Source organism: Meriones unguiculatus, chromosome 1, assembly GCF_030254825.1.
Source record: "Meriones unguiculatus strain TT.TT164.6M chromosome 1, Bangor_MerUng_6.1, whole genome shotgun sequence".
Classification (NCBI taxonomy): domain Eukaryota; kingdom Metazoa; phylum Chordata; class Mammalia; order Rodentia; family Muridae; genus Meriones; species Meriones unguiculatus.
In genome coordinates this window covers 160400971-160423119 of record NC_083349.1, presented here as the reverse complement: position 1 = coordinate 160423119, position 22149 = coordinate 160400971, and the positions used below count along the sequence as shown (strand labels likewise).

The window sequence follows — 22149 nt, the reverse complement described above, 5'->3', positions numbered from 1 at the left end:
CTGGCCACGTGGCTTCCCTTCAGATGTTAGACACTGCCTCTTCTAGCTTTATCATCTTGGGGGCCCTTCTTTTATTATTTGTCTTTAACTCCATTTATGTATTTCTGGTGTGGAGGTCAGAAGTCAACTTGGAGTCAGTTTTGGCTTTCGACCCTGAGTCTCGTATTTAATCCCCTCTAAAATTTATTTACCTTCCTTTTATGTGCATTGGTGTTTTACCTGCATGTATGTCTATGTGAGTGTCATAGCTCACACTTGTGAGCTGGGATTTGAACTTGGGTCCTTTGAAGGAGCAGCCAGTGCCCTTAACCACTGAGCCATCTCTCCAGCCCCGTTGAGAACAAAATCGTTAATCACACTGCTCCAGAAATCAAGAGACAGCCAAGGATAACCGGAGTTCCCGGATCCTGTTGCCTCTATTTCCCAAATAACTGTAACTGGGGTGCATCTCCGTGGCCTGAGCCAGACCAGGCGCATGCGCAGCTTCGGCTAACTGTCTCCGTTTGGCGCCGCGGGCAGTGAAGACTGTGAGAAATCTCCCGGCGGCGCAGACTAGACACGCCACTTCCGGTCGGGGCTCTTAACAACGGGGGAGGCCGGTAACCAGGGTGGGGGGGATGGCGGAGCGGGCTGCAGAGCCCGGGGCGGAGGCAGAGGCGGGCACAAGCGGGGAGGCGGCGGCGGAGGAGGGCGCGGCGGGCAGGAAGGCCCGGGGCCGGCCGCGGCTCACGGAGTCCGACCGGGCCCGGAGGCGGCTCGAGTCCCGGAAGAAGTACGACGTGCGGCGCGTGTACCTGGGCGAGGCGCACGGCCCCTGGGTGGACCTGAGACGCCGCAGCGGCTGGAGCGACGCCAAACTCGCCGCCTACCTCATTTCGCTGGAGCGTGGCCAGCGGAGCGGCCGCCACGGGTGAGGGGGCGCAGGCCGGGAGAGGGAGGAGGGAGGGGAAGGAGAGCTCGGGCCCCGCCCTCCGCTGGCCCCTCGCTCACGGCCCGCCCCCGGCCTCGGGGCCCCGCCCCCAGCCTCCAAGCCGGCCTAGGTCTCCCGCTTAAGCAGCCCAGACCCCTCCACACGCCGCCTCGCAGCTCCGCCTCCGGCCCGCTGACTGCCCAATGCGAGCTTTGCCCCGCCCCTCTGCCCGCCTTCAGGCGTTCTGACTGACCCGTCTTGGGTCTGGCTGGTCTCGCTTGGGGCTTGTGACAGGTGCTGGGCACCCTGGTTTTCTGTGTATGAGTGCCTTGCCTGTGTGTATGTATGTGTACCATGTGCATGCCTGCTGCCTGCAAAGGTCGGAAGAAGGTGTCGGCTACCCTGGAACTGTATTTACACATGGTTGTGAACCACCACGTGGGTGCTGCAAACCAAACCTGGACCCACTGCGAGTTTAGAAAACGGTCCAGCCACCTCTCAGTTTCAACTCCCTTGTTAGGGCTATTTACAAAGACTGTAGGAAGGACTCTGGTCCTCAGTTAGGCCAGTGACTTTTTTTTTTTTTTTTTTAATCTGACTTTCCCTTGGCTGAATTGCTCCCCGGAAGCCAAGGGGGGTTAGGGGTGCCGTATGCTGCATGGCCTGGGTGTCTAGACATAAGAGCAATGTTTATTTGTTTGTTTGTTTTTTGAGACAAGGTTTTTCTGCAGAGCCCTAGCTTTCCTGGAACCCACTCTGTAGTTCAGGATGGCCTCAAACTCAGGAATCTGCCGTCTCTGCATCCTGAGTGCTGGGACTAAAGGCATGCGCCAGGCTTGGCATCAGGGCTCTTTTAAGATTTTATTGTTGTGTGTTTGTCTGCATATGTGTGTGATGTATGTAGGCCCACAGGAAGAGGTGGGAGGACAGCATTGCAGAGCTGGTCCTCTCTGCCGTGTGTGTTCTAGGGATCAAACTCAGATCATCAGATTATAAATGGCTCAGCACACCATAGTTGTCCACATATTGGTAAATTGTCACGCACTTCTTGCCTGTTCTGGCCCTGGAAGTATGGATGCCCCCTCTTTCTTTGAGACCCAAGCATTTTGTCTCAGTGTCCTCCAGTGTCTTGGGTAGGGTTGGGTACTGTAACTGTGACAGGAGAGAACAGAACAGCAGAACCACCCATGAGAAAGACTGCTGTACCCTTAAGAACAGCGAGACAGTGGAACATTTCCAACAGAGGTTACTGCTGTTGCCCCGAAATGCAAAGGTACCTGCAGTGGGAAAGAGAGCTGGAAGTTCAGGCATGAGAGCCGCCTCAACCTAGAACTCTAGCTGAAGCCTCGGCTTCCCCAGTCAGCTGCTGTATGTTGTAAACACCCTATTTGATGTTACCTCTGTCTGGTCTGCACAGACAGTTACCGGGGCTATGGAAGGATAATCTGTCTCAATTAAAACACAAATTAAGAACACAGAACTTAGAAACAATTTGGCCCACGGTGAGGATTCAGTGTTTCTTGTAATCTTATTTGCACTCAGCATCTGAATGACTCTTCATTCAGAGTTGATTCAGGGGCCGAAGAGGGTAGCTCAGTGGTTGAGAGCACTTGTTGCTCTTTTATAGGACCTGGGTTTGGTTCAAATCTCCCGAATTGTGGTTCACAACCATCTGTAGCTCCAGTTTTAAGGGATCCAATGCCCTCTTTTGACCTCGATGGGCACCGGGCACAAGGCTGGTACAGAGACATAAATGCAAGCAAAAAGTTATGCACATGAAATAGTAAACTCATTTTTCAAAAGTTATCCAGGCATAGTGGCACAGGCCTTTAATTCTAGCACTTTGGAGGCAGATGCAGATAGAGCTGTGTGAGTTTGAGGCCAGTCTTGTCTATGTATTCAGTTCCAGGATAGCCAGAGCTACATAGAAAGACTCTGTCTCAAAAGAAAACAAACAAAAACCCACTTTGATTCTGAGGGGCAGTAACCAGCCAGGAGCAAGGGGTATAGCTCAGTGGTGGCGTGCCTAACCCGAGAAAAGCTCTGCCTCCCCCCCATTCTCACACATACACACACTCATACACACACACTCACACATACACACTCAAACACTAGGTGGGCATATGGCACCATTAGTAGGTTGCCTATCGTGCCTGAAGCTCTAGATTCATTGCACATTTGTAATCCTGGCACTTCAGAGGAAGGCATTTCTCCTGAGCCTGATGACCTTAGTTGATCCCCAGGATACATGTGGTCCGAGGAGAAAACTGACTCCTGCAAATTATCCTCTGCCTTCCATGCACAAGCACTGTGGTATATTCCTTATCCCTGTAAATAAATAAGTATAACACAGATTCTTCTTAAGAATCAAACTCTTTTCCTGAAGCATGAGGAGTAAGAGTAGGCACTGGCAAGCCAGGAAGGAGGGACTTGGAATAATCCTTCTGCCTCTACCTCGTGAGTGCTGAGATTACAGGCATGAGCTGCCACGGAGGGTTTATGTGGTTCATGAAAAGGAACTGCAGGCTTTGAGCATCCTAGGCCTGCGCACCAGTATTTTCTTCATATTATTTTTTCTTTAACCTAAGCTGGCCTTGACTTCTTGATACAGTCTAGACTGGCCTCGATTCATGATCCTCCCACCTCTGCCTTCTGAGTGCTGGGAAGACAGCCATGCACCACCACTCCTCACTAACGTTGTCAATGATGGTTGGTGTAATCTGTGGATACAGAGGCTGACTGTGCACATGTGTCCCACAGGGTAGGGGTCATAGTGCCCTCTTAGCCTTCTTCCCACTCTCCCACATCCCATCTATCTGGGACCTTCTGAGCTAAGTAATGCTAAGAAACCTCCATTCGGGGTTGCTGACAATGACAGTTACCCAAGCCCAGACTGCTGGAGAGGCAACAGGACAATAGACATTCAGATGCCATCACAGAGTAGATGAACTGCTGTCGTTTTTCTGCCAGGCCAGGACTTGGGCCCAGCATGGCCCCTTTTTCACCTTCACCACCTCTCTCTGTGTTGCAGGAAGCCTTGGGAGCAGGTCCCCAAAAAGCCAAAGCGGAAAAAAAGTAAGTGAGTGGAACAGCAGCCTGGAGAGGGGTGGGAGCACAGGCAGAGCATAGCCTACAAGTGGCCAGGCACCATCCCTGGCCCTTTGCTACACAGTTGGAAGGGAGAAGGGCCAGGCCCTGCTCTGCTAGAGGCAGAATGTGTCATGTACCAGGTGGGTTGCATTAAACAGGCCCCGCTTAACATGGCCTCAGTGCCTTACCAAGTTCTTAGGTTTTGGATCCCCATCATGCCTAGCAAGGTGGTCCGAGAGAGAGCCACCTGGTGGCAGTGAGCCCTGCCCTCCCTGCCTCTTTTTTTGATGTAAAGGGCTCATGTAGCTCAGGTTAGCCTCAGACTCATTCCATAGCAGAGGTGGCCTGTATCCCACATTGCTAGGCTGACAGGTGTGTGTCGCCAGTACAGTTCATGTGGGGCTAGTGATGGAGCCCAGGGCTTTGTGCATACAAGTGAGTGCCTGATGACCAAGCCGTATCCCCGGCTCCCCACCTGAAAACTTGTTTTTACACGTATTTACCCTTTTTTGTATGTATGTGCACATGTGTGTGCACTTCACAGGTTGGGAATCAGAACAACTTGTAGGGGCTGGCTTTTGCCTTCTATACATACGTTCTGAGTATCGAGCCTGGGGAGGTCAGGCAGCATGTACCCCAACTCACCGAACCATCTTGACAGCCCACTGTTTTCTCTGCCTGGTTTTGCCTTGTACTCCAGGCTGGACTCAGACTCAGCTGCTTAAGGATTAGCCATTCTCATTCCCAGCTTTGGCACATGAGTGAGCTATAATCTTTACTGTGCAGCCCCAAAGGGCTAGGGAGTGCCAGACTGGAAATGGAGCAGCATGGAAGTCATGTCACTGACATGGCTCTCACCAGGACAGAGACCATGGGCACACTTCTGCAGCCTCGCTTCCTTCCAGCCCCACCCCCATCATGCTGTTTAGGCCCCGGCCTTCCTCAGTGCCCTTGAGTCTTATTTGCTCCCTCTTACCTCCCTGGCAGTCCCCAAAGGTGGAATCCTGGTTCTCCACTGGCCACTCACTTAGAGCTGCCCAGCCAGATAGTGGCAAAGCCAAGATCTGAATGCAGGCAGTCTGGCTCTGCCGTACCTACCCTCAAGCACCCTCACCTTGTTTGGGAGCTCTTGCCCGAGCCAGCCCCAAGGAAGCAAAACTTGCTGATGTCTCTGCCATTGTGGGGAAGACAGGCAAGAGGCATCTGAATAGATGGCCACAAGCAGCTTCTTTGTGCTGTTACAAAGAAGCCAAAGGGGGCTAGAATGACTCTGGAAAGGTGGCTTCTGAGGGTACATGCATCTGAACGAAGGCACTGAGCAAGGCTGTTTCCTAGAGAAGCAGGGCGTAGCCTGTGCAAAGCCTGAGGCATGCCTAGCTCATTTGAAGGACAGCAAGGGGGCCATGTGGCTAGAGGGAGTGAAGAGAAGAGGGAGATGGAGGGGAGGACGCGGGACCTGGCAGTGCTGTATGGCCTTGCTGGCCATCCTGGCACTTGCTTCTCTCCATCCTCTTTGAGCTGAGAGAGGACATGTCCTGCTCTCCTGGCGCCCCCTCATGGCTGTAGATGGCTTGTGAAGGCCCAAGGGAGACTTCCCAGGACTGTGGGATGAAGACTTTGGTTTGGTTTTGAGTTGTTTTCTTGTTGGTTTTTTGTTTTTCAAGACAGGGTTTTTCTGTGTAGCCCTGGCTGATCTGGAACTAGCTCTGGTAGACCAGACCTGCCTGGAACTCATAGAGATCCACCTGCCTCTACCACCTAAGGTTGTACCACTAGTGCCCTCCGGCAGGAGGATTTTTAGTAAGAAACAGCTGGGCGTAGTGGCACACGTCTTTAATCCCAAAAGGAACAGCTAAAAGTTGGTGCACACCTTTAATGCCAGCACTGGAGAGATAGAGGCAGGCAGGTCTGTGTGAATTCAAAGCTATCTTGAATTGCAGAATTAAAAAAAAGAAAAGAAACAGCCACCAGTTGTTGTGGCTCCAGCCTGTGCTGGTCTCCATTACCTGTCTGACTTCACTGAGCCAAGGACAGTCTCTGCTAGCTCCAGGTCCTAGTTAGCTCTAGGTTGTGTCACCTCTCCAAGCCGCAGTTTCCTCTTCTGCATAGTCGGAGTGAGATTTGTTGGCCCCAGGGGAAGTGGAGCACCTGTTCTCACATCCACCTGAGGCCCTGTGTCCTCAGGGCGGCGGCGCAACGTGAACTGCCTGAAGAATGTGGTGATCTGGTATGAGGACCACAAACACCGCTGCCCGTATGAGCCACACCTGGCTGAACTTGACCCTACCTTCGGCCTCTACACAACGGCAGTGTGGCAGTGTGAAGCCGGGCACCGCTACTTCCAGGACCTTCACTCCCCGCTCAAGCCCCTCAGCGACTCAGAGCCCGACAGTGACAAAGGTGGGTCTGCAGGCTTGGGAGCCTCTGTCCGCTTCCCAGGTGGGTCAGCCTGGGCTGCCCCCAGCCTCAGTGAGCCAGGACTATGGCACGGGTGGCTTTAAGACCATGGCCTGGCCAAGCCCCTTGCAGACTTGAAGCCTTTGAGTCCCAGCCAACCTGAGCAGAATCCTGTCCTCCTGCAGACTAACAACGTTTTCATTTCCTTCAGCTTTTTCAGGAGGCCCCATAAGCGGGGTTACTGGTTTTCTTTTTGTGTTAAAGATTTTATGCGGTTTTTTTGTTTGGTTTGGTTTGGTTTGGTTTTGGTTTTGGGACAGGGTCTCACTGTGTAGCTCTGGTTATTTTGGAGCTTGCAATTTTAGACCATTCTGGCATTCCTTTGCCCCCTGAGTGCTGAGATTAAGGTGTGCACCAGCACACACAGCCCTGTTCTCTTTCCGTGAGTCAGGGTCTTGATATGGCCCATCTGGTCCTGAGTTCTGGACAGCCTCTGCCTCATCCCACCAATACTGGGATTGTAGATGTTCATGGAAAGCCTGGCCCTCGTAGCATATTCTAGGCCGGGCTCTACCACGTGGCCATGCCCTTAGCGCCTCCCTGGAGGATTCTAGGTAGGTACTCTTCCATTGAGCCACACATCCCCATCCATACTTCCCTTTGTCAACCCTTACTTTTTTTTTTTTTTTCCATTTTTTAAGTTTTAGGTGTGTTGTTAAATTTTGTGTGTATTTTGTTGGCACATGTCTGTGCACCACAGTGCCTTTGAGGTTAGAAGAAGGATTGGATTCCCTGGACTGGAGTTCTAGATGCTTGTGAGCCCATGTGGGTGCTGGGAACTAAACCTCGGTCCTCTAGAAGAGCAGACAGTACTCTTAACCTCTGAGCCACCTCCCAGCCCCTTTCAGCATTCTTTGTACTTTTAATTTTGAGGTACACTCTTACTAAGTCACCTAAGCAGCTGGCCTTGGACTCTGTAGCTCAAGTGAACCTTGAATTTGAATTTGAAATCCTACTGCCTCAGCCTCCCAAGCAGCTAGGATTACAGGCCTGGGCCATACGCAAGCTTCTTTCCTGTCCTTGCTTATCTATTTCCCGCTGTTGTCCCTGTCTCCACCACCACCACCCGCTGCTCCCTGAGTCTGCCACATTTTTTATCTCCTCCCCCTCTCTCCTGTCCCACACGAATCACACTGGGCTTGGTGCCCACTGAAGCTGAGAGGGACTCTTAGGAAGGCCCAACTACATCCTGGTGTGGGCAGTGAGGATGCTGCGTGCCACCTCAGGACTTGGCATCACTGACAGGCCTAGAGGGCCAGTTGCCAAGTACTGTTGCAGGCCCGAGGGTGGAGCTAGTCATCAGGGCTAAGTCTGTGCTGGCAGGCGTCACCAAGCAGGTGGCATCCCAGCTGGCTGAGGGGAAGCTGGGCTGAGAAGTACTCCTGGTGGGCCCACACCCACGGCCACCCCGCTGGGCCTTGGCCAGTCTCCAGAGGGCAGGTGTCCTGTGCTTTTTGGTTAGCACCCTGCCCTCCTTCACCTGCCACTCCTCCCTCAATGTGCCCCACTGGAGGCCCTGTCCTGGGCCATCTGAATCTTCCCATAACTCTGTCATTTGTCCTGCCATACAGCTCTTAAGGAAACGCAGCAGGATTCGGACTAGTTGATCTGGTATCTTCTTAGACTGATTGTGTCACCCCAGGCCAACACTGACCTCCATAAAAATTGGGCTTTTGGGAATGAGTCCTGTGATCCATTAGCCATATCTGCCCAGGCAGCAGTAAGGAAGTGGGTTTGCTCCTATCCTGGCCTCTTCCCCAAGCACCTCTCCCTACTTGGTCCATGCGTGGGGTGGCCATGCCACCTCTCTGGAGTCAGCCTGAGAACCTTCTGCTGGAACTGTGAATGAAGTCCAGAAGCACACAGACACTTCTTTTCTTGGTAGGCGTAGGCTAGAACCCAGACCCTTACATGTGCTAGGCCGCATTCTACCCTTGAGCCCTTTGGGAGCTGGGGATGGGGCACCAGGTTGCCCATGCTGGCCTTGAATTCACTTTATAGTGCCAATAGGCCTTGAACTACTGATCTTTCTGCCTCAGTCTCATGAATATCTGTGGTCACAGACTGGCGCCCCCAGGCCTGGTGTGATTACATCTCTTTCAGGAAGTCAGTGGGGGCTGAGAAGTTACGGGTGACAGGAAGGCCTATTTTCCCAACCACTCTGCAGCCCCTGAATCAGGGCAGTGTCTCCATGCCTTTGTGAGTCAGCTTTCTGTCACTGTAATAAATGTCCAAAACAGTCCGCTTAGAAAGAGAACAGGCTTATCTAGGTTTGAGAGGTTCTGGCGCTATTGGAGCCTGATGTTAGGGATAGTGACAGTGGGAGTGCCTGCCACAGCCTTCATCAGAGCAAGCCAGAGTGGGCTGAGGTCCCATAGCTTCCTTCAGGGCAACCTGGGACCCAAGTCCTCAGGCTCAGCCTGCCTGTTAAAAGCTCCACCACCTGCTAATGCCGCCATTTGGGGGACCATGTCTTTAAAACAGGAGCCTTTGGTGAACACTTAGCTAAGCCATAGCCATGTCCCAAGGGCTACTGAGAAGCCAAAAGATAAACAAACAAAACCCAGAATCTCATCTACCCTTTAGGTCTGTTTCCTAGTAAATAGCCCCAGTGCCAGTTAGGCTGGCAGCACTGATTCTGTGGCCCATAGTGGTGCTGTGAAGGCAGGCCATGCACACAGCTACAATAGGTGCCAACCCAGGCTCTGGAGCCATAAAACTCAAGAGTCTCAGCCAGCATGCCCAGTTGTTATGGGCATAGTCAAAGTCCCAGTCACTCATGGCTCCCATCTCTTCAGAGTGTAGAGTTTAATAGCAAATACCTGATTGACATGTTGACCCCTTGGCTTACTGGTGGTGGCCTTCGAGTGGGAGGGATGCTTTGCCCAGGGGCCTTGTGTGTGAGTGCACACATGTGAGTGCAGGTGCCCAAGAAGGCTAGAGGCTAGAGGCATCTGATCCCCTGGAGCTAGTGTTACAGGTATTAAGCTTCTTGGCATGGGTGTTGGGACTGAACTCAGAGCCTCTGCAGTAGCAGTACATGTTCTTAACTGCTGAGCCATTTCTCTGGCCCCTCTTAGGCATTTCTGTTCTAGAATAGAAGCAGGCAGTAAGCAAAGTCATCAGTGCAGCGTCAAATACTCAGGGAAAAAGGCTGTTTGAGACAGGTGGTCAGTGCCTCTCTGGGAAAGTCAGTGAGTTGCCTGCAGCCCCAACCAGTTCCTTTGGAAAAGGTTCTGGCAGCTGGGATTCCAAGTGCAAAGACCCTGAGGCCAGAACTTGTCTAATGTCTCTGGAGTGAGAGACCTAGAGAGGAAATGAAGTCAAGAGGCAGGGAGGTAATTCAGCACATGCAGCGGGGGCTGCAGAGGTGCACCAAGTGCCTTCAGAGCCCTTACAGAAAGGAGACCTGGCCCTGAAGTGGCACTTATTAGGACTTTTTTACTTTTATGTTGTTTTGTTTTTGGTTTTTCAAGAAGGGATTGTCTGTGTGATCTGGTTTTCCTAGAACTAGCTCTGTAGACCAGGCTAGGCTGGAACTGAGAGATTTGCCTGCCTCTGCCTCCTGAGTGCTGGGATCAAAGCGTGCACCACCACACCCGGCAGCTTTCTAACTTTAAAAAAATTATTTGTAGCCGGGTGCAGTGGCGTATGTCTGTCATCCCAGCACTTGGGGAGGCAGAGGCAGGTGGATATTTGAGGCCAGCCTGGTCTACAAAGCGAGTCCAGGACTGCCAAGACTACACAGAGAAACCCTGTCTCAAAAAAAAAAAGAAAAGAAAAGAAAAATTTTATTTGTGTATGTGAGTAGGTATGTGGTGAGCATGTAACGGCATGTATGTTGAGGTCAGAGGGCAGCTTGCAGTGTCAGCTCTGTCATTACACCATGTGGTTCTGGATGGAACTCAGGTTGTCAGAGGTTTGGTGACAAGCACATACCCTTCAAGTCATCCCACTGGCCACGTCACAGCCCTTATTACTGTGTGGCACTCTAAGTGATTTCTAACCTAACCCTCTTGCTGCCTTGTACCAGGGGACTCAGGCTCTTTTTGTCCTGTGGCTCTATGCTCCTGGGCCTGTCTGGCTGGCAGGTAGGGGCAGGGAGGTGGAAGCGTGGCCCAAGGGAAACCATATCTACTGCTCTGCTGGCTGGAGCCAGTGCCGGGCCATATCTACCTGCTGCAGGCATGGGAGATACATACCATCAGGGTGTGTGTGGACAGCGGGAAGAGCTGGGTTTGGGAACAGCCAGCCTCTCGCTCACAAAAAGTGATGAGCAGGCTCTCAGGAGCTGGGGACCAAGCTGCCTCTGTCACAGGGTTGCTGAGGCCATGACCAGCATCTGTAGGGATTGAGGAGAGACAGTTGGGCTGTGGGTGGATGGATTTTTGGATGCAGTCCCAACAGGTTTTGCTGACAGATTGGAAGTGGGTATGTGAGAGAGTCAAGGACAGCCCCAGGACATTGGCTTGAGCCACGGGAAAGAGAACTGTCCCCCTGTGAGACAGGGACACCTGTGAATAGCACAGGCTCTGTTGCAAGAAAATCCAGGTGAGAAGATCCCAGTGTCTCTGAGTGGATTATGAGATGGGGGCAACAGACAGGGTTTAGTACCAAGAAGTTGGGCCTCAGTAGGGAGGCCTAGCTCCTCATGAATGGATAGTCACCAGGACACTAGCATAGCCTTTGGGGGTCACAAAACTAGAAACTGTTCAGGAGCTGGGGAGATGGCTACGTTGGTAAAGTGCTTGCTCTGCAAGCATGAAAACATGAGCTCAGTTCCCAGCACATAAATCAAAAAAGCCAGGTCCCCTTTCTCACTCCTGTAATCCCAGCAGTGGGGAGATGAGGACAGGAGACACCTTGGGGCTCATTGACCAGCCCATGTAACCAAAATGGTTGGTTTGTTTGTTTTTTGACACAGGGTTTTTCTGTAGCCTTGGCTGTCCTGGACTCACTTTGTAGACCAGACTGGTCTCGAACTCAGAGATCTACCTGTTCCTGCCTTCCAAGTGCTGGGATTAAAAGGGTACATCACCACACCCAACCTCCCTGCTTTTTTTTTTTTTTTTGTACTTAAAAAAAAAATTATTTATTATGCATACCATGTTCTGCCTGCATGTACACCTGCGCTCCAGAAGAGGGCACCAGATCTCATTATATAAGGTTGTGAACCACCATGTGGTTGCTGGGAATTGAACCCAGCTCCTCTGGAAGAGCAGCCAGTGCTCTTAACCTCTGAGCCATCTCTCCAGCCCCCCTGCTTATTTTTTTGAGACAGATTCTCATATATCCCAGGCTAGCCTTGAACTCACCTTAAAGCCAAGAATGACCTTGAACTTCTGATCCTCCAGCCCCAGCACCCCAGTGCTGGACTCACCGCATTCCACCATTTATGCAGTGCTGGGGAGGACTGTGTGTGCTAGGCAAGTCCTCTGCCAGCTGAGCTCCAGCGGCAGCCTGCAGGCACTACATTAAAAAATAATGTTAGGCATGGGGACCCACACCTGCACACCTTTGGTCCCTGCTCTTGGGAGGCAGATACAGGTGTATCTCTGCAAGTTCAAGGCCAACCTGGTCTACAGAGTGACTGCAGAACAGCTGGGGCTACCTAGGAAAAACATGGGCCAAGAGAAAGAAGGATGAGTGTTTGCCTGCATACATATGTGCACCACACGGGTGTCCAGTGCCTGTGAAGACCAGAAGAATGTCTCAGATTCCCAGGGCTGGAGTTGTGTAGGCAGTTGTGAGCTGCCATGTGGATGCTGGGAGCTGTGCTCTACTCCTCTGCAACAGCAGCCAGTGCTCTTAGCCACTGAGGCATCTCTCCAGCCCACAGATACTGCATCTTCTGAGAATTTTGATGTCAGCTTGGAGTTCTAGAACCAATCTCCTCTGAACAAACTTCTAAAATCCTTAGAATTCCCCGAGTGTAGGAGTGTTTTTCTTTTTTTGTAAACTAGTCATACAATAAGTAGTTTCCTCTTGATATATTTTTACTTTATCAATTTGTGTGTGTGTGTGTGTGTGTGTGTGTGTGTGTGTATCCTAGACCAGAGGTTGTTGTGAGCAACCTGGGAATGGAACTTGGGTCCTGTGGGTGAGCACACGTGCACTTTAACCCTAAGCTGGGGCATCTCAGCAGCCCTGATAGCAGTGGGTTTGTAGTTCATATGGGTCCACTTTAACAAGGAGCTCTTTGGAACACCCCTGAATCTATGCTAGTTAGCTGATTCTGGGTCAGTCATCTACAAAGCTGCTGGACGGAGGCTCTTTATCTAAAAGAGCGAACACTCATCCCTCAGGGAGGAGCCAGAAGTTTGCTCATGAAGGCTCTTCTGAGGCTGGGAAGGCGGCTTGGTCAATAAGTGCTTGCTGTACAAGCATGAAGACATGAGTTTGGGTCCTCGGCACCCACGCAAAGCTGAGTGCCAGCCAGTGAGATAGCTCAGTATGTACAGATGCTTGTTGCCAAGTCAGATGACCTGGGTTCTGTCCTCAGGACCTACATGATGGAGGGAAAGAGCCAAGTTGACCTCTGACCTCCACACACGCACAACATGGTGTCCCTACCTCAAATAAAGAAATCTGAGAATAAAATAATGAGGGGGTGAGGCTGAAGACCTCTGGTCTCTGCACAGCAGGCTCTGGAGGAGTGAGCAGACAGCGTTGGTAGGGTGGGCGCATGATGGTGCTGAGATGGAAGTACGCTCTGAGGGGTGCAGGAATTGGAGTCTGTCATCAGGAGCTAGGGTCTGACTTCAGTGTTGCTCTCCTCTGACCATTGCTGAGTTATACCTCATAATAAAGCTGTGAGCAGAAGCAGGCTGAAGGGAGAGCTTCCAGGAATCCATGAGTCATCCCAGCAAGTCATGGCCACCGAAAGCGGCATCACGGGAATTCCCAGCTGATACCTAGACAGACAGACAGACAGAGGTCCAGGGCTTTCCACGGGCATCAGAAGTGGAGAGTCTTGTGGCAGAGCCCTAGAAGCCTGCTCCGGGTAGATTGCTTCTGAATCCTGTGGAATTAATTGAAATGACAGCATCTGACATGAATCTAACTAGTGTGGAGAGTCAGCACTGGTGCTGGGTATGATGGCACGTGATTTTGATCCCAGCCAGCACTTGGGAGCCAGAGGCAGGTGGGTTTCTGTGAGTTCAAGGCCACCCTGGTCCTCACATGAATTTCAGGCGAACAAGGGAAACATAGTGAGACCCTGTCTCAAAACAGCAATAAAACAAGCTAGAGAGGCCAGGGAGGAGCAATGTGAGGGCCTAACAGAGAGGCTCTGTGGTGATTTGAGTGCAGCCGGCCAAGTCAGGTGGTGCGGGCACCTAGAAGGGACCACTGGCTTTGGCCCTGAGAGTCACAGTACCTTGTTCTTGGTGACACATAAATTCCAACAGGAGCTTCCCCTGCTCCCTCCCCCCCCCCCCCCGTGTATATGTTTTCACGTGAGTGGGGTCGAGGCCCATGGGTAACCTTGGGTGTCATCCTTGACAGTGTCATCTGCCTCCTTTGAGACAGGCTTCCACACTGGCCTAGGGCTCTCCATTAGGCTGTCTGGTCGGTGAACTCAGGGACCCTCCTGTCTGCCTCACCAGTGCTGGGGGTGGGGCTCACATGTGTGCCGCTAAGCCTGACCTGACATTTTAGAATTGTTTTAGATGTTATTAGTATGAATGTGTAGTGTGTATGTAGCGTGTGTGTGGCTCATTGCGGGGAGGATTACGAGGGCAAGTGTGCGGAGGCCAGGGGACAACTGTGTTGATTCCTTCCACCTACGCAGTATATTATGTATTATGTAGTAGAGTAGTTTTTCTTTGTGTGTGTGTTTTGTTTTGTTTGTTTGGTTAGTTGGTTTTTTGAGACAGGGTTTCTCTTTCTCTGTGTAGTCCTGGCCGTTCTGGAAGTCACTGTGCAGACCAGGCTGGCCTCAGACTCAAGAGATCCACCTGCCTCTGCCCCCCAAGTTCTGGGATGAAAGGTGTGCACCACCACGGCCAGGCTTATTAGTCACTTTTCTGTTGCTAAGATAAAACAGCATGACCAAGAGAGACTGCTGGGAGAAAGAATTTATTCTGACTGACAGTTCTGGGGTAAGAGTCCCTCTGGTGGGAAGCTTGGCAGCCAGAACATGACGCTGAGAGCTTTTATCTTCAGCTGCAGACACAAGCAGAGAGCAAGTGGAAAACAAATGAGGCAGTGTCACCTCAAATCTCGGCCCTAGCGATACACTTCCTTCAACAAGGCTGTACAAGTTAAACTTCCCCAAACAATGATACCAACTGGGACAAGTGTTCCAATGCCTGAGCCTATGGAAACATTTACCACTCAGACCACATGTGGGTTCCAGAAACCACCTGGTCAGGTAGCCAGACTTGCGTGGCAAATGCCTTTAACCGCCAAGCCATCTCACCAGTCGACACGTAGCAATTTAAAGGTTTTTATTTTATGCACATGAGTGTTTAGTCTGCCTGTATATAAATACGCGTGTTCAGTACTCACGGAGGCCGGAAGAGGTGTCAAGTCCTCTTCAACTGGAGTTACAGACTGGATTGAGCCACCGTCTAGGTGCTGGGAACTGAACCCCAGTCCTCTCTAAGAGCAGCAAGTCCTCACTGCTGAGCCATCTTTCCGACTCCCAGCACGGTATTTCACGTGGCTTCTGGGGCTGGAACTCGCGTCCTTATGTGCTTACACGCCCTTTAGGCTGAGCCACCTCCCGGCTAGTAACCGTCTTCTTCTCTCTCTCTGCAGTGGGCAATGGCTTGGCAGCTGGCAGCTCTGACTCATCCAGCTCCAGCTCCAGCTCTGACTCGGAGGAGCCTCCTGAGGTCCAGCCAGCCAAAGCCTCGGCGGCTGCCACTGCAGCCATCACCCCCACCAGCCCCACAGGCAGCAGCGGGCTGATCACTCAGGAAGGAGTTCATATCCCCTTTGATGTCCACCATGTGGAGAGCCTGGCTGAGCAGGGCACCCCTCTGTGCCAAAACCCTGCAGGCAGCGGACCCGAGGCCCTGGAGACGGTGGTGTGTGTGCCTGTGCCCATGCAAGTGGGCACTGGTCCTGGCACCCTCTTTGAAAACATGCCCCAAGAGGCACTGGGTGAGGTGGTGGCCAGCTGCCCAGTGTCAGGCATGGTGCCTGGCTCCCAGGTGATCATCATTGCTGGTCCTGGCTATGACACCCTCACAGCCGAGGGCATCCACCTCAATGTGGCTGCTGGCAGTGGTACTCCCAGCAGCGGCCTGGGTGAGGAGGTATCCTGTGCCATGATGGAGGGTGTGGCAGCCTACACGCAGACGGAGCCCGAGGGCACCCAGCACAGCGCCGTGGACACCACCTCCATAGCCAGCATTGAAACCAAGAGAGGTCTGGGGGTGCCACTGTGGCCTCTGGCAGGGGTTGGGAGGGGTGGCAGAGGGGAAGGAGTAGCCCTCGAAGTGAGCTTCTTGACAGCTTTATCCCCACAGACAGCGCCCCGTGTCACCCCGTAGAGAAGGAGGACCTGTATATGCTCAAGGAGGAGAAAGAGGATTCAGGGGCCCCAGAGCTGGCCGAGCTGGCAGCCACCATCCCCGAGAACACAGAGGCAGAGGTGGATGGCGAGGAGCTGGATGGCAGTGACATGTCGGCCATTATCTACGAGATTCCTAAGGAGCCGGAGAAGTGCGTGCTAGAATGTATGGGTGGGACCAAGGGCAAGGGGCAGCTGCAGGCTTATAGCACTGGGGACTGGGGACTGGCACCCTGATGCCACAGGCCCCTTCTCTCCAGGAGACGGCGCAGCAAGCGGTCACGGGTGATGGACGCTGATGGCCTGCTGGAGATGTTCCACTGTCCCTATGAGGGCTGCAGCCAGGTGTATGTGGCTCTCAGCAGTTTCCAGGTGAGGCCGCTCTCTAGGCAGGCCTGTTGCTGGTCCAGCTGGCCATGCCCACGTGGCTGCACGGAGGGCTCTTTAGGTGTAGGTGGTGCAGGGCCTGCCTCCATGAGCTCATTTCATCCCAGCTGCCCTTGCAGGACTTCCGGCTGCCTCAGCCCTCTCTGCAGACACCAGGCCTAGCCACCTGGTCTGACCAGCATCTCCTAGCACCCTCTTGGTTTCCCACAGGAGGACTACCCCAGTCCCAGGGACTAGCCAAGCTTGGAGCCCCAGATCTTTATGCGATTAGAACTCTTTCCCCATCCTTTGCCTTCTGTAGTGTGGATAGCATACCCTAGGGGCAGAGTGGGGTTTCCTCATGTCAGCACACAGAAGGCAGCACCAGCAGACCCTTGAATTTGCTGAGCATTCATTCAAGCACCTAGGCTGTTCTCGTGGGTTAAAGAATGAAAGAGCATGAAACAAAATGAATCGAGTCCCCAAGGGCAGTGCAGCACCTGTGAGGTGGCAGCCAACACTGTGGCTGAGCCTCGGGTTCCTTGTGTATTGGGCTAGCAGCAGGAACCTGCCACGGTTAACTGGAGCCCGGAGCCAGGATTGGAAAAGCTGCCCTTTGACCCCAGTGCTCCTGTCCAGGGAGGGCAGTAGGATGCCTCTTCCACGGTCCGGTCTAGGCTGACTGTGGCTCGAGTCCTGGCTCCCTGCATGTCTCCCTGCTTTAAGAGCCCCCAGGTGGGCCTGTGGTACACACTGCTGCACCTCTTACCCCTAGAACCACGTCAACCTCGTGCACCGAAAAGGGAAGACCAAAGTGTGCCCTCACCCTGGCTGTGGCAAGAAGTTTTATTTGTCCAACCACCTGCGACGACACATGATCATCCATTCAGGTCAGGCCCTGCCAGCCGGGACCCAGGTGTAGTGCACATGTGTGAATCCCAGGCTTCTGGAGGCCTGGGCTGTACCAGAATAGCCCATATTCATACCCATTCGGGTACTGGTTTTCATGTGCAGTTGTCCCGGCTCCAGCGTTGGTCACATGCGAGCTCATCTTAGCTGGGCAGTTGATACCTTGTGACAGGAATCACAGCCCTCTTGTTGCTGTCACTCCAGCAGGCGCCAGCCCCCGGGGCTGTGGGGTGGGGGAGCTGGCTCCTGGTGGTCTGCTGAGGCGCTGCCCCCTGCAGGTGTCCGAGAGTTCACCTGTGAGACCTGCGGCAAGTCTTTCAAGAGGAAGAACCACCTGGAGGTGCACCGGCGCACACACACCGGGGAGACGCCCCTGCAGTGAGTATGGGGCGCTCGGGGCGGAGGGGGCCTGAGCCGGCCGCAGGGAGGCTCCACCCGCGGTGACCCGCCCGGGCCCCTCCTCCGCCACGCAGGTGCGAGATTTGCGGGTACCAGTGCCGGCAGCGCGCGTCGCTCAACTGGCACATGAAGAAGCACACGGCCGAGGTGCAGTACAACTTCACCTGTGAGCGCTGCGGGAAGCGCTTCGAGAAGCTGGACAGCGTCAAGTTCCACACCCTCAAAAGCCACCCCGACCACAAGCCTGCCTGACCGCCCGCCGCCCCTCCGCGGACCTCAGCCTCTATTTATTTGTACTCTTGGACGCTATGTCCAGACCTGTCAGAGCCCGAGATGACCACGGGGGCTGCCCCGACCGCTGGCCGGAAGGAGCGGTCCCCACTCCTCCCTGGGCAGGTCCCCATCCTCCCCATCCCCTCCCTCCCATGGAGCTGGCCCCTGGGACTGCTCGGCTGCACTGTGTGGAGAGCGCGGAACGGGATTAAAGTGAAGAGGGAGATGCCCTTCCCTAGGCCTGGGTAATTCTGGGGGCAGAGCACCCCTCTGTGGACAGTTCACCCGTCCCTTCCCCACGGAGGCTGGGTTGCGGGTGGCCGCCCTTGGCTAGCCAACAGGGACTCTTCCTGTGAGGTTCTCCCACAGGGTGGGGTAGGGATCCACAGTCCTGATGCTCACACCTCCCATGTCGCACAGAATATTCATTCCTGGCCCAGAGGCCTGCGGGGTTTGCTGAGCTGTTGAACAAACACTTGGAAACCCCAAAACGAGCCATCTGCACTGGAGACAAGCACTGGGCAGAGAATGGCGGGGTGGGGTGGGTTAGGAAGGGAGGGGGCTTCTCTAAGGAGGTGGCTTTTGCACTTGAGCCAGAATGACAAAGAGAATCCATCCTTGTGTGGGAGAACAGCTCGGTGTGGTCCTGGGGCAGGACGCCGCGGGGGGTGGGGGAGCAGAACGAGTGAGTGCACCCACGGCGTGCAGGGAGCCTCGCGGGAAGGAGGTGCCGCCACCAGGTGGTGCGCGAGCAGTTTTTCGGCTGGGGTAGTTGCTGCCACGTGACCCAGGGCCGACAGCCGCGAGCTCTAGCACGTGCCCTGGGGAACCCTGCCGCACCACGCGCAGATTGGTCCCGGTGGGTGGTGTGGCAACGAGACTCGGCTCCCATTTGGGACTCGGGGCTCCACCGGCCGGTGCAGAATGACTCTAAGCGCTCCAAAAGCCGCTGCTCCTGCTCGCGCCGTGGGGACAGGCAGTTTCCATGGCAACGGCGGTGGGGCCTTTGCCCCGGGAGTAGCCTGGCTGCAGACACCGATTGCCAGCCCAGGGGACTGTGGGGCAGCTCAGGGCGGGGCTGAGCTGTCGTCTGGGGGAGGAACTGCTTCGGCAGCTGGGTGGCCCGATGAACTCCAGAGGAGCCGCGGGGACGCTCTGGCCGCCGCCCCTGGTGCGTGGGTCCCTGTGAGAGCCCGCCCTCTCCAGCGAGGCAGTGTCCTCAGTGTGTGTGCTCTCATTGGCTCAGTCTCCAGGGCTTCTTGCAATTGGGTCTCTCGAGAGCCATTTCTGATTGGGTAAATCCGGCTGATTCGCACTCCTGACAAGCCACCTCCTGAAGGGGCGAGCAAGAATAATAGGGCCGCCAAGACAGCTCATGGGGAAAAGCATTGCCCCCCAAGACTGGCCACTGGAGTTCCATTCCTGGGACCCACCCAGCGAAAGAAGAGGCCTGTATTCTGAAAATTGTCCTCTGACCTACGCACATGCACCACGGGGCACGCACATGTAAACACACTCTGTTAAAAAAAAATAAAAAAGGGCAGGAGAGATGGCTCAGAGGTTAAGAACACTTGCTGTTCTGAGTTCAGTTCCCAGCAACCGCATGGTGGCTCACAACCATCTATAGTGAGATCTGGTGTGCAGGCAGCATGTCCTATAAATGATAAATTTTTAAAAACAGAACGGATGCTATTAGGCTAGCTCCTGTGACTCGGGTTAGACCAGCAGCACTTTCCCACCTTGTCAAACCGCTGTCTGTGGTGCTGAAGCCTTGCACGAGCCCCCATCCTGCCCCGGGAAACGGAAGCTTTAAAGGAGGTATCCTTGTGAGGTATTGCCAGTTTCCAGTCTCCTTGCGCAGAGGAGTGCTTCCACAGGACGACCAATCGCACGGCCAGAACAAGACGGTAGCCGATAAGTAGGACTGCCCAGCCCTGCTTGCTCAGGTTTGGAGACCTGGTCTCTGATCTCTCCAGTGGGGATCGATCATAAAGAACCGTTAGCACAGACCTCTTCACCCGCTTCAGAGCAGCGTGGCGTCCCCCCTCAAGGGAAGGCCCCCGTGCCCCCTTTCTGAACTTAGATTTCTTGGAGCAATCAAAACCCACCAGGGCTAGTTTCTTCCACAGGTGATAAAGCAGAGCCATCCTCACCACTTAGTCACTTCCTCCCGTCCACATTTCTTTTTTTCTGCTGTTCTTGTTTGGTTTTGTTGTTTGTTTTGAAACAAGGTCTGTGTAGCTCAGGCTGGGCTGGAGTTCACTATGTATCTATCTGACAATGACCTTGAACTTCTAACCCTCCTGCCTCAGCATCCCCAGTGCTGGGATTACAAGCTTGCAGCCTCCCGCCAAGTTTCTGTGCTGGGGATGGAACCCGGGATTCATGTGCACTAGCAGCCAAACCAGTCCCCAGCCCACTTCAGAGTTAGTTTATTACTGGAACTACTATTACCACTACTGCTCCCCCGTGTGGTGTGTGTGTGTGTGTGTGTGTGTGTGTGCACGCGGACGTCAGAAGACAGCTTTGTAGAGCTGGTTCTCACCTTCCACCTTTCCATAGGGTCCAGGGATCAAACTCAGGTTGCCATCCGGCATGGTGGCACGTGTCTTTCATCCCAGCACTTAGGAGAAGCAGATGATCTCTGAGTTGGAGGCTGCCATGGTCTGTCAAGAGAGGACAACCAGGGCTATACAGAGGAGCCCCGTCCCCAAAACAAACAACAACAAACCCTCAGATTTTCAGGCCTGCATGGCAAAAATCTTTTCCCACTGGGGTATCTCTGCAGCCTCCTACAGCTTTTTGTTTTGTTTTATTTTTGAGGAAGGGTCTCATGTAAGTCAGGCTGGCTTTGAACACCTGATCCCCTGATTCTCTTCTCAAAACTGGCCTTACAAACATGTGCCATTGTGCCCACCTTGCTTTCTTTTGCTTTTTTCTCTTTTGCTTTCTGTTTTTACTTCTTAAAAAGACGCAGGGTCTTCTAAGTAGCACACAACGGACTAGAACTTGCTCTGGAACCCAGGTCAGCGTTGAGTCCTGCGTAGCCTCCGCTAGACTCACAGTACGAGCGATCCTCCCGGCTCACCACGCCTGATAATATTTCTAATATCAGCAGAGGTCATGTGACGATAGTCACTGTTCACCTCGGATGCAGCAGCCCGGGGCTGGTTGTGTTTGGGCCACTGGATGCTTTTTGTTTTTACCCCGTCGGAGTCGGGTGCTGGACAGAAGAGGGGAGCCCAGTTTGTCTGCAAAGCTGAAGGGGTACCCCCATACGGTGTCAGTACAGGACCCAGGGTCCACAGGCACAGGAGCGCCGCAATCTGAGGCCTCGGCCTGTTTGTTCTCGGCGTGCCGAGTCCAGGCCAGCGCGCACTCGCTTCCACCTGCCGCGCCGTCGGGAGCCGGGAGGAGGCGGAGACCCGGCGTCCCAGCCAATGAGCGACGCCGGCGCTGGCAGCTGCCGCTATAAAGGGCTGGGGGCGGCGGCGGTGCGACCCAGAGCGCGGAGCGCGCAGCGCGGGCCGGAGGGAGGGAGGGAGGGCGGGCGTGAGGAGCGGACCCGGCACCCGGCACCGGACAGGCCGGACAGGCCGGACACACGTCCCGCCGCACAAGGCAGAGCTGCCGAGATCTCGGTCGGGAAGGGCCATCTCTCCGGGCCCCGCGGGGCCGCGCACCGGGCGTCCTCCATCGCGCGCCCGCTCCCTCCATCCACCTGCCGCCGGGGGCCCGGCCGTCGGCGCGCGCATCCCCAGGTCAGTCCCCGGCCTTCGAGGGCGCCGCCGGCTCCATCTCCGCCTCTGCAGCATCCGCAGACGCCCGGGCGGGACCCCGGCGTGAGCACCAGGCGCCCCCCCAGGAGTGCGCGACCCCCGGAGCCGCCCTCGATACGGACCGCGCCCGCCGGGCACACAAGAATGGTCACTGTAGGTACTCCCTTGTCGCCGCGAGACGAACACGGGAGGGAGGGGCCGGGGCTGGCTCCACGGAGACGCGGCGGGGTGGGGGGGGTAGGACCAGGCCTAGCTAGGCCTGAGTGGGGGGGTAGGACCGCGCCTCGGGCCTGAGAGTGGGCAGAGCCTCATCCGGAGTTCTGGGGAGTGGGGCCTGGCCTGCGAGGCTTTGGAGAGCCGGGCTGTATGCGGGGACCCTCGGCCGCCTGGAGGTCGGGGTGGCCCCTCTCTGGAAGGCTGTGGGGGAGGGGCCACGGCGGCGG

At 54.5% G+C, this 22149-nt stretch overlaps 2 protein-coding genes across 4 annotated transcripts in view; both read left to right on the top strand.

Moving 5' to 3' along the window:
* Window positions 1-145: 145 nt before the first annotated feature.
* Window positions 146-18165, top strand: Znf653 (zinc finger protein 653). The gene is made up of 9 exons (XM_021643846.2): window positions 146-910; window positions 3942-3985; window positions 6185-6400; window positions 15221-15835; window positions 15937-16132; window positions 16241-16352; window positions 17122-17236; window positions 17534-17633; window positions 17729-18165. Exons 1-9 carry the CDS (start codon window positions 618-620, stop codon window positions 17904-17906), a joined length of 1869 nt encoding a protein of 622 aa, XP_021499521.1. The 5' UTR covers window positions 146-617; the 3' UTR covers window positions 17907-18165.
* A 3027-nt stretch (window positions 18166-21192) lies between these two features.
* The window catches only part of Elavl3 (ELAV like RNA binding protein 3), a 34044-nt gene continuing 33087 nt past the window's right edge, over window positions 21193-22149 (top strand). For 2 of the 3 annotated variants that reach the window (XM_021643807.2, XM_021643808.2), the window contains exon 1: window positions 21353-21859. In XM_021643807.2, the coding sequence (XP_021499482.2) occupies window positions 21368-21859 (492 nt within the window). In that variant the 5' untranslated portion in view covers window positions 21353-21367. Of the gene's footprint in view, window positions 21860-22149 lie in introns of all 3 variants that reach the window. The other variant, XM_021643805.2, reaches the window with a different exon arrangement.

Excerpts from the sequence above, each read along its gene's own strand:
- Znf653 (XM_021643846.2), top strand. The coding sequence starts at position 618 with ATGGCGGAGCGGGCTGCAGAGCCCGGGGCGGAGGCAGAGGCGGGCACA. Across the intron at positions 6,401-15,220 it reads AGAGCCCGACAGTGACAAAG|TGGGCAATGGCTTGGCAGCT; the intron begins GTGGGTCTGCAG and ends CTCTCTCTGCAG. Across the intron at positions 16,353-17,121 it reads TGGCTCTCAGCAGTTTCCAG|AACCACGTCAACCTCGTGCA; the intron begins GTGAGGCCGCTC and ends TCTTACCCCTAG.